Source organism: Neovison vison, chromosome 13, assembly GCF_020171115.1.
Source record: "Neovison vison isolate M4711 chromosome 13, ASM_NN_V1, whole genome shotgun sequence".
In the NCBI taxonomy this organism is placed as follows: Eukaryota; Metazoa; Chordata; class Mammalia; order Carnivora; family Mustelidae; genus Neogale; species Neogale vison.
The window spans coordinates 87,651,454-87,667,043 of NC_058103.1; the positions used below are offsets into that span (position 1 = coordinate 87,651,454).

At 49.8% G+C, this 15,590-nt stretch overlaps 1 protein-coding gene across 1 annotated transcript; it reads right to left on the reverse strand.

The window, feature by feature from the left end:
* Positions 1–1,330: 1,330 nt before the first annotated feature.
* On the reverse strand, positions 1,331–14,811 carry THBS1 (thrombospondin 1). The gene is made up of 22 exons (XM_044231709.1): positions 14,662–14,811; positions 14,023–14,118; positions 13,203–13,762; positions 12,253–12,328; positions 11,750–11,949; positions 11,513–11,635; positions 10,397–10,490; positions 8,842–9,015; positions 8,354–8,530; positions 7,859–8,032; positions 7,472–7,599; positions 7,205–7,357; positions 6,640–6,858; positions 6,062–6,169; positions 5,401–5,560; positions 5,135–5,253; positions 3,417–3,651; positions 3,006–3,233; positions 2,576–2,847; positions 2,055–2,152; positions 1,812–1,951; positions 1,331–1,485 (listed from the first exon to the last, which is right to left on the reverse strand). The coding sequence occupies exons 2-22, from the start codon at positions 14,087–14,089 to the stop codon at positions 1,478–1,480; spliced, it is 3,513 nt and encodes a 1,170-aa protein (XP_044087644.1). The 5' UTR covers positions 14,090–14,118; positions 14,662–14,811; the 3' UTR covers positions 1,331–1,477.
* Between the last annotated feature and the right edge of the window lie 779 nt (positions 14,812–15,590).

The following is a 15,590-nucleotide window of genomic DNA, read 5'->3' on the forward strand; positions in this document are numbered from 1 at the left end:
TCTTTTGGAAAAAAACGAAAAAGTGTAGATGCTTTTCTTCTCCCTGGAAATAGGCACAAGGGATGGGGTACAGACAGTTTGAAAGGCCTCCTGGCCTTTCTTTGAAATTTAAAGACACTAGCAAATGGACAACTAATTCCACTTGAAAAGACAAAAAAAGATCCCAAATCATTCACTCTGAGCACAAAGTGAAGAGCCGCTAGCTCTGATGTTCCTTGTGCCGTTCTTGAGAGATTTGCTGATAAGTCTCCACTACCTGCTGTCAGACACTTTCCATATGAAACCTAGATTCCAGGTAGAACAGAGTTAATAAATAATCTGTATTTACAATCTTACAGTCATGAAGACTCCTAACAAAGCTGATATGGATAGTCCTTACGCTTCTTCCTGTTCCATGAATAGTCTTTCAGACAGATCCTCCAGAGCAAGTAAAAAATAAATATCTTACATTGTAAAGTGTTTGTAAAAAAACAAAAACAAAAACAAAAACACCAAAAACTACAGTCTAAAAGAGTTGGAAAACTCCATGAGATTTAGGAAAAAGAAAGACAAGGAATGTTTTAGTTGATAATTTTGTGCCTTTCTAACCATAAAAATACGAGCACAGCTGCCCATCCCTTTGGAGGCAGCCTGGTACTCACTGAGATGGTAGGTTTTCTGATTTTCCTGCTGCATCTGCACAAGCTACGTGTGGAATAAAACCAACAATTTCATGGTAAGCAGGCGGGGGCAGCTGGCAGAGCCTTCCACCGGCTTAATTCTCGCTCCCTATTGTGGTGACTATGGGTGAGAGGTGAGGGGTGGGGATCCCAGGGGTGGGAGGGAAGTCCAGAGGCCAGTCTTTCCCACCCTTCCCTGCTTCTCTTAAGTGCCTGCGTACGTGGGTTAATCAGCTAACGCTGGTCAGCATCATGAAATCCAGCAAGAGTCTTCCAATCCCCTGAAGATGACTTAGTACCGAACATGTAACTGCTCCTCCATCTTGTCTTCATACAATCATCTCTCGGGGCATGCGCCCTCCCTTTAGGGCTTTGGCCCCTGATCCCCCTAGTTCCAAGAGAGTCTGTCAAACCTGGTGGTTGGCCAATTCTAGTAAGTCCTCCCTCCTCTCACATGCCTGGAAGTGCTTTGGAGTCCACTGCTCCGAGCTGGCTTCCCGATAGTACTCTACTCTGACAGAAGATGAGGGGAGTGGCCACCTGCCAGCTGAAGCATGTGGGTGCCTTTGCTTTGTGAAAAGCAGACCAATAACTGTGTATGTTCTTGGACGATTCTCTTCGCATTCAGAGGCTGCATGCTGAGTCTGGGAAAATGGCATTTTCTTGAGGCAGGTCCCATATTGTAGGAGTCCACAATGATATGCAAGCAGAGAATAGGCAGGGAGGAGGGATCCTGGGGGTTTTTCTTAAGCCCGTGATTCCAGAAGGTGCAACACCAGCATTAGTTAGGATGAGTCTTTTGATCAACAGTTTGATGATTAAGAATCTGTTAAGTAAACAAATACATAACCCAATTAATTCATGAAGGTACTAGCTTTGTCAGTTAATAAATTAGCCTTAGTAGAGCTCTACTTTTATAGTAACCAAAGCATAATTTAGGATTGGCCACAGTTAAGGCCTTGGTCTTACCATGGTCTTCACAGCAAAGTATCAACAACCCTTCTCTAAAACTGTCTTCTAAAACGGATGCTTCTATAATTGGCACTCTCAATCTTAGTCTGAATTAACTATGTCAGTTGCATCTCTAATGCAATTACATTATTATTATTATTATTAATGAATGAATTACATTCACAATAATGTTGCTCCTACCTCTGCATTCATATTTCAGGTCAGAGAAGAACACCATTTCTTGAGAGAAGACAAACAACCCTAGCCTACCACCAGCATAGGTTTTGTCATAGATGGGTCCTGAGTCAGCCATGATTTTCTTCCCTTCATACATCACCACTCTGAAAGAAAAAGAAAAGCTCTTGAGTGACACCCCTACTTCTTGATCTCCTCCTCCTTCCCCATCAGTGTGACTGGATAGAATATTGTCAGCGCCATCTTTACCTAATGAAACCGGTCTTGGGCCGGTGGCTGAGACGCCATCTGTAGGCAGTGAAATCTTTCCAGCCTATGTGACGAGGGTCATGCCACAGAGTACGCACCTGAAGGAAAAGAAAAGGTTGAAACACGGTTCCACCGAGATACAGATTTTGTTCTAGAAGAAATATGTGAAAGGTACCAAGTGGACCTAAATTAGAGGGCTGCAATGTTGATTTTTCCAAGGGCTTTCATTTGATATGTGCCCTTGAATGTTTGTGTAAAGCAGAAAGAGAAGGAAAGTTTTGCTTGAAGGGGATGAAAAGGTGTTTGGATTTGAAGACAACTCCTAGTTAGAGTGAGCTCCCTTCTCAGATGCTATTGGGTTTTTACCAAGCAGAACTTAATGCTGTAGTTGGTGGTGCTGGGAACTTGCTATCCAAGGACCCCCCCCAACCCCCCACATTGAGAGTGTTGGCCCAAGCACAGCATCCTGAGTGCTGGTCAAGCGCCCATCCACTCTCCCTTCTTCAGGGCCTTGTTCTTACCTGGCCCGGGGTGTTTCCCGTGTGCCACAGGGCGTTCCGCAGGTGCTCGCCCGGCCCGGTGGTAGAGTTCACAACTTTCACGGAAAGGCCTGAGTATCCCTGAGCCCTAGTGGGGTTGGTGTCCCAGTAGGACTGGGTGACTTGCTTCCACATCACGACATAAAAGCGACTGCTAGACTGATAGCCGAACACAAACCCAGCGTAGTCATCATCCCTTTCCGTGTTGATGAAGAAGGTGCCACTGAAGTCCACAGCATTAAACTCATCATAACCTAGGAAAAGGAGGCCAGACCCAGGTGAAAAGCTGCAGCCTTCAGAAGCTTCTGTTATATTTCCAGATATCCTCAGGGATACATGTAAGCACCATGTTTCATATTTGCTTCTTTGCCGTATGCATGCTAGCTTTTTGTATGGAGAACTCACTACTCACCTACAGCAAGTCCAGGATCACAGTTGACGGTCTGGACCAGTTCTTTACCCTGATGGCGTACAACCCAGTTCGGGTCATTCTGGGATGTCCCTTTGGGATCTAGAGGAATCATCTGGAATCGACGGAAATCAGTCTCACTGATGTCAATGTTTTCAGGACAGATGTCATCAATGTCTGGCACACTGTCATGGTCAAAATCATCTTTGCAAGCATCACCTCGACCATCACCTAAGGTCAAAAAGGCAAGAGTTCAGTGAAATTCTGAAATAGGACTAGTCTCAGAGATTCAGTATCTTGTCTAAGTTGGCATCTCATCTGTTCATCCTCTCAAATGCACTTAATTTTGCTTTTATATTCTCAATCCAGAGAGCCATGGTGTTAGTCTCTTAAAAAGGGGCTCTGCTGTCTCACCGTCTGAATCCTTCTGGTCAGGATTGGGCACGAGTCTGCAGTTGTCCCTATCATCAGGAATGCCATCATTGTCATCGTCGTGGTCACAGGCATCTCCCTTGCCATCTTTGTCGTGGTCAGCCTGGTTGGCATTGGGCACATAGGGACAGTTGTCCAGGTTGTTCTGGTGGCCATCTTCATCAATATCCTGATTGTTGTCACAGGTATCTCCAATGCGGTCTGAGTCAGAGTCGAGCTGAAAGAGACAGAAAGGGAAGGTAAGTTGAAGTGTTTGTCATTAACGTTAAAGAGCACTTAATGGAAGATTCTCCCATGTTTGATATGGCCAGTGGGTTTTCAGGTCTATGAGCTATTGCCAAAACATACTAGTAGTAAAATTTTCTTGATCCTTGGGGTGCCTGGGTGGCTTAGTGGGCCATGACTAGCATCTGGTCATGATCTCTGGGCCCTGGGACTGAGCCTGTGTTGGGCTCCAAGCTCAGTGTGGAGTCTGTGTGGGATTCTTTCCCTTTTCCTCTCCTTCTTCCTTCTGCCCCTCTGCCACCTCACTCAGAATAAGTAAAATCTTAATTTTCTTGATCCTTGTTTTCATATGAATTTTAAGAGCTATTCAGAGTTTTTAAATATAAAACTTACTAAGTAAAATTACTAAGGTACCTCACTTTAATGGACTAAAACATTAAGATTTCAGTCTGTTAACTGCTTATTTCTCGACATTAGATGAAATTCTTTGGGTCACTCTTATTTTCCATTGAAGATTTCAATTATAAAATTGTTGACATGCTTCTACTCAGGTCATTAAATCATGGGACCAGGGCATAGCTTTTTGTGTGTACTGGGTAATGTGCATGGTAGGGATTAAGACTTTTTATTAAATTTTTTTTTTGTATTTGGTTTTATATATCTATAAAGTTTATTTGTTGATTCAGGTAAAGATAAACTTGTAAGTTTCTCTGAAACTATATTTCTCAGTACTTTTTTATTTTCTTCAGGATAATACAGGATGCTAAGGGACACAGAGACTGGAATTTTTCTTGTGAGTAAGATTTCCATAATGCCTGAATGTTTATAAATATTACAATCTGAGGAACAAAAAACTCTTCCAGGGAGATTAAATGATATGAAAGGAGTTTATGGTAAGACTCAAACTCAAAACAGAGGCCATTAGCTCAGCTGGTTTCCAAATTTCGATAGCGAAGCATTAAAAAAAAAAAAAAAAAAAAAAAAAGACCGGCCTTAACTTACATTGCTAGAATATGATGACCAGTTACACGTGAAAAGAAATACTTGCAGACATGGAACCTGCTCTGGCTAAGATCGACCTGTAGCACTCCTTCACACAAGTAGAGAATAATCTGTTTGCAATGCCAATTTAGAAACAGGAATTTCTCTAGCTTGAGGTTTTCTTACAGTCAGATTATATCATTATAGTGTTAGAAATGATTAATATAAGTAGAGTTACTAGATTTCTTCCTTTTATAATTTGTTAGACATGCAGAATAGGTAAGGCCTGATAGAGAAGAGTGAAATTATCAGATGGTCACACTAAGGATCTACAGTGGCTGTCATGCAAATGTGCCAGTTGGCTTTGAGACCTCTGAGAGCCATGGTCATGGAAAAGTTTGAACTCTTTAACTTTTTTTTTTTTTTTTAAAGTAAGGGCCTAGCTAAAGCCATTCCAATACTCTACTGGAGGGTCCCCCACGGAGCCCGCCTACCTGATCTGGATTGTGTTCCAGAGGACAGTTGTCACACTGATCTCCGACCCCATCCATATCGGTGTCCCTCTGGTCCACGTTGTAGACATACTGGCAGTTGTCTCGTTCATTGAGGATACCTGCAGAGCACAGGGGACCGGTCAGGGCTGGAGTGTCCAGCTGCTGGGGTTTCAACCAACTGCACACCCAGAGCCAAGGCTGGAGAGAACTCAGGTGAGAGTGGTCCCCACTGCCTACAGACCTGCTGCCATCAGGGAGTGCCTTACCGTCCCCATCGATGTCTGCAGCACAGGCGTCTCCCTCCCCGTTGTTGTCTGTGTCGGCCTGGTCTGGGTTGTGGTTGTAGGGGCAGTTGTCACAGCGGTCTCCCACATCATCTCGGTCATAGTCATACTGGGCTGGGTTGTAGTGGAATGGGCAGTTGTCCTGCAAAAGAATGGAGCATTTTACGATACTGTTCACACAACAAGGCCAATCCCGCGGTGGTCTGTTACATCAAACTGCAACCACGTAGGACATTTTCTATTTACTCCTTCCCTAGGAGGTTAAAAGGCAGGGCCTGATGAATGAAAAATGGATCGCTGTGGGTTACAAGTCAGTAAAATGTAAATATAAGGATACCACCCCAGTTCCCAGTACGTCAGATAGAAATCTTAATGTCATTTAGGTAAGAATGTGAAACAGATCTGGGCAACTGACTGTCATTTATAGTCTCAGTCCAGAGAGCCATGGTCTTAGTGTCTGTCTTGCTCAAACTGGAGGTGGGGCGGGGGGAAGGTGATGATGAAAAACCAAACCCCTCATTTTAAATCTTCTCTTGGCAACATCTAGGTGTTAGGAGTGCCCCCGAGTGACTCTGCATGGGAGTCCCAGAGGCTGCTACTATGTGGAGAAGCGGGATGGAGGAGGCCTGGGCCACATCCTTACCCTGTCATCTGGGATTTTATCATTATCATCATCGTCATCACAGGCGTCACCGATTCCATCCTTGTCATAGTCCTCCTGCCCGGAGTTGGGCAGGTTGGGGCAGTTATCCTGGAAAGAGAAGACTCACATGAGGGCTTGGTCCGTGTGCCCTTCGCTCAGCCTGAGCCCGGGGCAGGGCCCCCAGAACCCTCACATGGACCAGAACTGCTGTGCTCCCTGATGCCATCTTGTTGTCTCTAATGGGAAGATCATCTAAGCATTTTCTTGGGGGTATGTCACTTGTCTAAGTGCTCCGTGCTTAATCCATGCTGGGAGCACCAGCCCTGCCCTGCTGGGAGAGTTGTGAACATTTTTCTGGAGAAAAGAATCCGCTCTGGACTGCACCAGCCAAAAGGGCCCACCCTTTTCATGTTCATGGCACCAGGGGATTTAATGTGAACATTTTATGCCATTCTGCCTTTGTGTGATTTCATCTTTCACTTTCACGTTCAAACTTTAAGCATTAAAGATTGTTCAACCTCCTCCCAGGTCAGGGTGACATGCCTTCCTTTGTGAGCAGGCACAGAAGTGGGCGCTACCTTTTTGCAGTGGTAGGTGGCATTGGCCACGCACACCAGGTCTTCGTTGGGCCATCCGTCCAGGTCCGTGTCCTCCCCGCAGATGATGCCGTTGCCTGCGTATCCGGGCTTGCACTCACAGCGGTACATGGGGTCGCTGTAGTGGCCCAGGTAGCTGCACTTGGCGTTCTTGTTGCAGTCATGCGTCCCGTCTGTGCAGGGGTTGCGCGGCTTGCACACCTGTGGGCACAGTGTCCCAAGTGAATGCAGAGCCTTCGTGAGTCCCCGCATCCTTCTGATCTCCTCAGAGATAGAGGCTCCGTGAGGAGAAGGAGTGTGGGGTACTCCTCCTCCACCCCTGCCCCCTCAGAGATGTACGTGCCCATTGGCTCACCACGGAGTCCAGAGCAGCATTTCCTATTGTGAGAGGATGTTTTTCCCCTGCTGGGTTTTCAGTGGACTGTCTTGTCCCGAAGCTGTATATTCAACCCTCTCCCAGTTTTGGGGGAAGGCCGTGAAAGGACAGCCTCCCTTTGCTGGCTCCCCCTGCCTGCCCACTCCAGTTGGGGAGTCCAGTCCCATCTACCTGTTTGTTGGCGGTGGCGTGCTCCACACCCCGGCCGAAGGGCTGCGGGCCTGTGAAGCGTGGCGGGCAGGGCAGGCAGTTGTAGCCGGGGTCTGTGTTCTCACACCGGTGCTCGCCGTTGTGGTGGAAGCAGGCGTCAGGCACTTCTTTGCACTGTGGGAGAAACAACAGTGTGCCTCCTGGGTCGGGAGCGCCGCCCTGGGAAGGGGCTGGGACAAGTTGAACCGTTACCCTGGGACCCAGTAACACCACCAGCACGGTCCTTACCTCATCGACATCTTGGCACTGGACGCCATTTCCACCATAGCCCGGAGGGCAGGCACCGCATTTCCAGCTGCCATCGGGGTAACTCGTACACTTGACCCCAGCAAAGCAGGGATTGGACAGGCATCCGTCTGAGATCAGGGAGACAGGCCAACGGTCAGTCTGAGCAGCTGTCATTGGCATGCTCCTCACAAGATCAGAGGATCATAAATATGGGGTATACGTAACCATTCACGTGGAAATTCCTGATGGACAGTACGGTCCGAACACGCAGGACCATTCAAAGCCAAACCACCTGCCAACCCAAATGCTGACCATGGATTTCAGTGAAACAACAACAAAGAAACCCGAACTCCCAAGGGTGCTATCATCCTGGGCTGCATGACTCACCAATTGGACAGTCCTGCTTGTTGCAGATCTGCTTTTCCGTTGCATCCCCGACACAGTCCTTGCCTCCAAACTGGGGTGTGGGGCTGTTGCAGAGCCGGCTACGTTTCTGTACCCCTCCTCCACAGGTGACAGAACAGATGTCCCACAGTGACCAGGGACCCCAGCCTCCATTGACTGCAAGGAAGGGAGGGGAACCACAGGCCCAAGTTAAGGTCAATTTCCAAACACCTCACCTATCATTTGTTCAAGTGAACTTCTGCTCCTCTGATACATGGACAGAATGTTTGGGAAGAGAGTTTGAAATGGTTTTCTGTTTCTTATTAAAAGAAGCTGCTGAGCGTGCAGGACTTTGCTTCTACTTGTTCCCTAGGGAGTAACCTTTACTCCCCGCCCCCACCCCCCCGTAACCCACAGAACTGGAGGCCACAGATGCCAGGCATCCCACCGCACTGAGCCAGCGCTCAGCCCTCAGCTGCACAGCGCACTCGCACTTACTGGGGCAGGCATCTTTTTGGCAGGCTTTGGTTTCCCGGGCTTCGCCTTCACATGGTTTCCCGTTCATCTGGGGGCTCGGAGAATTGCAGAGTCGAATTCTTGTGATCACACCATCACCACAGGTCACGGAACAAGAGGACCACGGGGACCAGTGACTCCAGCCACCATCCTGTTTAACTAAAATACACAGCTGATGGTTATAGGGTGCCCATCGGGTGTCAAGCTCCACGCTAACTGCTTTGAATTCATTACCTAAATGAAATCCTTTCAATAACTCCACAATAACCCATCAAGAGCTATGATTCCACCCCAGTTTGCATTTGGGGAAAGAGCCTCAGAGAGGGAAGTTGTGCTCAAGGGTGCAAAGGTGAGCAGAATTGGGGTTGGGATGCAGACAGTTGAGGAACTGTACCCTTAACCTTTATGCTGTCTGGATAAGGACAAGGCCAACCCTGTGCTCTTCCCTGTCAAGTGGCCAAGATGCTCACATCTCTTATCGCACTCCTGAATGTGGCAGGTCCGCGTCTGGACGGAGGAACCCTCGCACCGGTTGTTGAGACTGTCACAAGAGCGACCGCGCTGCTGGATTCCATTGCCACAGGTCGCCGAACAGGAGGTCCACTCAGACCACGGGGACCAGCCGTCATCCGCAGAGTCGCTGGCTGCAGAGGAAGCAGGGTCATTTGGTACGTGATCACCAAGGTCGTGCTAGTCTGTAGCTCACGCTCTTTGGGACCTTTTTCCTTTGCCAGAAGGCAAAAAGCCATTATTTCTTAGGCCAACAGCCAGAGGGTCTATCCCCTGTCATTACATGGATAGTAGCACTGGGGTAAGGGAAGGCTCAGCACTGCCCCACCTTCTCCCAGCACATGTTAGTCTACCCATGGGGCCTCCTTTCTCAGCATTAAGTTCATTTCCCTTTCCTGATGTGGATATCTTGATTTGCATTTCCAAGAGTACTAGATGTGTAGGCTCACAGGAGTCAATTTGGATTGTCAGGGGAGTCACAGACCATGTGTTTGGCAGATGAACTTGAAGGCAGCTTTTCCGCTGTTGGCTCTGCCTCCTACTCAGTCATGAAGTTAAATCACTGCACAGCTCCTCTTACCCTAGCATGTGGGGCCTTCTCTGGATATATTTTCACCAGAGAATGGGCTTGTAGACCATCCGCCCAGGCCCCAGGATACAGTCACATGTCGCTGTATCAGACACAAGGCAGAGAACTTGTTGCTCTTGCCGGCAGCTAGTTTTCCTAGCAATCCCAGATTCAAGGTCAGGACTCCACTGCTCTCCAGCTGTCTTTGCTCCCCCCAGCCCACACCTAAAGGGGATAGCGGAACAGAAGCAGCTGTGCCCGTCATCATCACAGCACCAGTTGCACGAACACGGTTGCTGGAGGAGACTGCTTATTCTGAGCTGTGATCAGCTGTGGGCAGGGGTGGGGCTGTGTGGAGGTGTACAGGGAGTGCTATGTTCCTGCTTCATGTCTTGTCTTTATTGTGCTGAATCACTTTATGACTTGTCTGTACTACACTCAATATTGTCTCAGCAGAGTGATTAACTCTACACTGGCAACACCAACCAGGGGATAGGGTGCCATGGAACAATCTAGGGCCTTATTTATGCCCGTGGCCAGAAACTAGAACTGCTATTATTCTTAGGCCTCCTACTCCAGCAGATAAAATGGATAAAACTTCAGGCCCCAGTTAAGTTCAGTGCTTGCACCACAGACCGGCCGTTTATCTGGTGAGCACATTTTTCTTCACTCTGAGCCACAGTGTCAGATTCTAGAAGCAGTCTGTTTAGAGCTAGTGCCGCTACACATTTGTCTCCCCTTTCCTCCACGCATCAGGTCGAAATTAGTAAGCTGGGCCGAGATCATTACTTCCTAGAGAGCAGCCAGACCATAAGTTAACCAGACGCCGCAGCAAGAAACAGGGAGTTGAAACACACAGTGGAAATGGGGGCGGGGTTCCAGGGCCCCGTGGGTACGGAGAATAGACCTTGTCACTCAAGAACGGTTATGCAGTTTTACAAACTTACGCCAGCACCGTGGGCAGCATTCTCCATCAGGGACTGTGGCATTGGAGCAAGGCATGATGGGGCAGGACACTTTCTTGCAGATGGTAACGGAGTTCTGCAGGGCAAGAGGGAGACATGGGTTATGGGGCATATTGGAAGCAGAAGTTCAAATACTGTAACATTATAATTATAAGACGAAACGTGGTCAGGGCTGTAAATGCTCCAGTGGAAGGAGTTTAATAGATTTGTCTTATTTGCAGTCACTGTATTGTGAAGACAGTTTTAGTGCCTCAGAGAGTTCTTTCTTAATTGCTACTAAGTGGGGGAAGGGACAGCATGTAGAACTTTTCCAAATGGAACCACCAAAGAACTTGACTCTAACCTTTTAATGGGTGTCTGACAATGAACTCCAAACCCAGCCAAGACTTTTCTTTTCTTTTTTTTTTTTTTTCCAGCCAAGACTTTTAAACTTGAAAATTTTCTCTTTATAGAGTCAATCAAGATCAGTGAGCATTTTCCATCATGTGTAGATCTGATTTTATATTGAGAAGAATGAAAAGGGAGCTCCTAAATCTAGCAACCCAGGTTTTTTTTTTTTTAATTGAAACAGACTTTGCTCAGCACATCAGGCAAATTGTCCCACATTGCCCGGCACCGGTTTTGGGGAGAGTCACTGATATGCACACTGCCTGCAGTGCCATTTGAGCTAAGTAGACAGTTATGTCCTCACAGTGTCGGCCTGAGTGATTTGAACAATCAGTACTGTATTAAGGGAATCTCAGTGTCATTGCTGAATACAAAGTCAGGGTTGGGAAAATAAAAGGAATGTTCCAACCAGGTTTTATTTACCAGACATTCAACACTTAGCCTTTGAACAAAAGCAGGGAAATTACTCAAATGTCCTAGCAGATTTGTTCTTTTAGATACTTAACCTGGGGTATAAAGACTTTGAAAAACTTTCTGGGAGTTTCAAGATTTTAGGGAGGTCACAACTGCATCTTGGGGGGGGGGAAATACAAACCCACTTCGGTCTCAGACATTGGAGTGTAGAAAGAGCTTGTGTGGCCACCTGGGTATTTCCCTAGAGACTGGCTTCAAACACACCACCCTTTATTTCATTCTGGAATGATCCCTCACCTGACAGCGACATTCCGTACAGCTATCCACGGTCCATTCCTCGTTATTCCTGTACTGAACTCCGTTGTGGTAGCAGAGGGGAGGCCTCCTCAGCTCAATGGCCAACTCTTTGTTCTCTTCAGTCTAGAAGGGGTCATTAGAGAAAGGTCATTAGTGTCATTTTAAGCAGAAGAGGGGGTCATCCTTGCTACACCTTCAGGAGCTTGTGCTGAGGGGCTGTGAGTGGAGGCCACTGACCACTTTGCGGATGCTGTCCTGGAGTGTGGTGACGATGGTGCGCAGTCCCCTCAACTCCAGGACCATGCTGGACAGCTCATCACAGGAGATGCCACAGATGGCTTGCAGATCCTTCGTCTTGTGGCCAATGTAGTTAGTGCGGATGGCAGGGCTGGAGCCGTTGACCACGTTGTTGTCGAGGGTCAGAAGGACATTGGTGGCTGCCAAGAAAGAAAGGAATGCCATGAGAAAAGTAATGGAAGATCTCCACATAGCTGCTCTCACCGGCCAGCCAATGGAGTTCCTAGTTGGAAAGACCTTAAACCTGGGGCGAAGGACATGGGGCGGGGGCGGGGGATCCACATATGTGGATCCCCCTTTGAAGTCACTTTTATACACCTCTTAACTAAGTTCCCCGGGGTAATTTATGCACGGCCACCATTCCCTAAGTTTCTCAGCTTGTTTTGGGTGGAACCCCCTGAATGTCCTCAAATGTCCCCCAGAATATAGAAGGGTGTACTCACAGCTGGAACAGCCTTTGTTCCTGAGGATGGCTTCCGGTGTGGTTCCGAAGACAAACCTCACGTTCTGCAGCACCCCCTGGGGGCAGAGGACATACATTACTTGTAGGGTGGTGGGGGATGGGGATGCTGGGGGGAAATGGGTGGGGGAGATGGTTTATGCCAGGAAAAGCACACAATAGAGGTTCTAGAAGTTTGAAAGAGCTCCCTTTAAAGATCACCATGTCAAAATAACACACCAACGTAAACTGCCAAACAACTTCACAATCTTAATTGGGTCTCCTGCCAAGTCTTCAGTACTTGACAAAGAAATCTGTTATCAGCCTACTTGGGTATACAGGAAATGGAATCGGATACTAAGAACAGAGGATATAATGACACTCTCCAGTGTCTAAGAGTTAGATGTGGGAGTTTCAAAGCCACAGTTGCAAAAACCTAGATGTTTAAGCAAGGAAGAGGCTGCAGCAGCAAACCCCCCACTATTTTCACCTACGGAGACCTGCTCCATCCCCATGGAGAATCAGATAGCCAAATGGTATTTATTCTGCTCACAGGATCCATTTCAAGCTACATTACAATCGGTAGAACGCTTGGAAACAAGTTAAGGAGAGCATACGGAGTCTCTAAAGCTTGAACAGGTGGTTATGGGAAAACCATTTCTTGTCTCCTTTAGCGGGTTTTCAGAGTTCCATCCCCAGAACACCAGCACCAGCAGGAGCTTCAGCTGGAATTTGTTAGAAATGCAAATCATCAGGCCCCATCCCAGACACCCTGACTCTGAAACTCTGTGTGTTTTCTCAAGCCCTGCAGGGGAGTCTGATGCTTCCTGAAGTTGGAGAACCACTGCTTTAAGCCACAGGCAAGATCTCCTGTACTGGAAACCCTGTGTCTCCTGGCAAGTCAGCTGCTACACAGCCAAGCCCATGGACCAGGAACTGGAGAAGATGCCTCACCTGGAAGTTGTCATTGACCCCTCCTTTCGCGATGCGGAGTCTAGCCACGCTGGCCAGGTCCCTGGTGAAGATGCTCTGGATGGGGACATCTAGTTCTGCATTCTCCATCTTCTCACAGTCAATGTACAGCTGGGCCCGGTCCTCCTGCACGAACAGGGTGATGCTCTTCCACTGGCCAGTCGCCAGGAGCGCCTCCTCCACCGACACCACATGCTGCATGCCCTGCACGGTCAGGCTCAGGTCCAGGGTGCCCGCTTTGCCATTGGAGACCACACTGAAGACGTGGCCGGAGCGATCTTTCCGTTCTATGGCCAGCAGTGTGCCTCGGGTCTTCTTCATCTGCCTCAGGGAGGCCAAGAGAAGGAAGCCTTTCTCTGCCCGCACGGCATCCACTAGGTCTTGGAACTTGTCATCGGGCACGGCAGGGATCAGGTTAGCATCCTCGATGCGGAAAGCTGGGCTGGAAGGGTCGGGACCCTTCACCAGTCGGCGCCCAGAGCCCTTACGGGCAGCTCCAGTGAGTTCAAAGATGTCGAATACGCTGTTGTCTCCCCCAGACTCTGTTCAACAGGAGCATGACACACAGTGAGCTTTGTAGGCTGAGGCCAGGGATGGGGACTACAAGACAGGGCGAAAACTCTAAGCAACCCCGGAAAGAACTGAATAAACCCCAGGGTTAGAGGGAACCTGCCTGCTGATGTTCCATCAGGGCTCTGGGGAGAAACAGCTGGCAGAGGGGAGCATGGGAGGGAGGCACACTAGGCGTAAGCGGCTCCCCCTCATCTTCCCTTTGCTCTCAAAAGGTAGTACACAGACTCACCTGGAATGCGGCTGGACCCACATAAATGCAACAGGAATAGGACACTGAGTCCCCAGGCTAGCCCCATGGTGGAGCTGTTGGTGCCCAGCAGGGAGCCTGTAACAGGAAACACAGAGCCCAGGGTCAGAGGCAGCCAAGCAGGGAGGGTGGGCACGAAGACCTGGGGCATCTCCCTTTGGCCCCACATTTGCAGGACTGGAGAACGACAGTATTTACTTTGGACAGGGCATCAGGAAGAAAAAGAGCTGGGGGAGGAGACTGTGGTTTTAAAGTTGCAGGGGGTGGCCTTGGGGCAAAGACCAACCACCTGGGGACTTTTCCTTGGGAAGCTGAAGGTAAACAGCAGGAGATAGTTTGGGGGCACAGGGAGGCACGGCGAAGTGGAGCCTTTCCTCTAGACCCCTGAGAGAAAGGTGTGGGGGAGGCCTGGGAGAATAAAAAAATCTTGGGAAGTTCTGGCGAGTTGGCCTTGTGAACCCCAAGGCCGGAGAGAATAGCTCTGGAGCCTTTCGACGAGAGGGACAGCGGAGGAAAGCGAAGACTAGGAGGTCCGAAGTCCCCGCGGGGCTGAAGCCTCGGAGTTCAAGGGGGCTGGCCAGGGCAGCATCGGTCCTCAGCGGCCGCCCGGAGAGCCCTTACCTGGGTGCAGCGGCCCGGAGTGGTGGCGAGGGCGCAGCGCCGGGCCCGAGTCCGGGAGAGGCGCGGGGCGGGCAAGGCGCCTGAGGAGGCGGCGGCCGGAGTCGGAGGCTGCGCGGGGAGGGCTCGCGGGACCCGGGACTACCCGGCCGGCTCGGAAGCAGTGGCTGGCCAGGCCGCCGCGCGGCGCGCTTTTAAAGGCACTCTCACATTCCTGGGGGATCCCTCTGGCCAATCGGAGGCGGCCCGGCCGACGCCGGGGGGCGGTCTGGGTTCCTCTCTCCGCCCCCCGCTGCCTGGCGCATAACTTTCCGGCTAGAGAGCGGAGGGGTGGGGGTCGGGTCGAGGAGTGGTGGAAAGTCTCTGAAAAATAGGTGCCCGCCTACGCAGACTTGGCGCGCTCACCATCCGCACCTTGGCTCCGGGAGTCCCGTGTGAGCAACCCGAGCGGCGACAAGGCTTTAGTCACCCTCCCCCATCCCCCCGCCCCCAGACCCTTCTTGGCGGGGGGGGGGTGTGGTTTCAGGCAAACCCATCTCCTTGAATACCTGGGCGAGGGCTGACACTTGGGGACCGAGCCCGTTTGTAAAACCAAAGAAGCCCGACGGGGTAAATGGGGCCGAGGGAGAACCAATCGTTAAAGAAGTTCCCGCTGGGGTGTTTGGGGACCTTCCTCCATCCATCCAATGGGGTGTGGGACCACGCGCCCGCCCTCCGCCCGAGCCCTAAAGGAGCTGAGTGCGGGGCCGCATCGGCCATCCGGGCGGTGAACGGAGCCCGCGTTCCCGCTGCCCGTCGGGGCACACTTTATGCAGCTGCCTGGCGCCCAAGTCCCCGCGAAAGTCGCCGGTGGGCCAGCTACCGCGCTTCCACGGCTGGCCGCTTGGGGGCGGTATATGTATTGTGATGAAGGGGACCCGCGAAGACCGCTT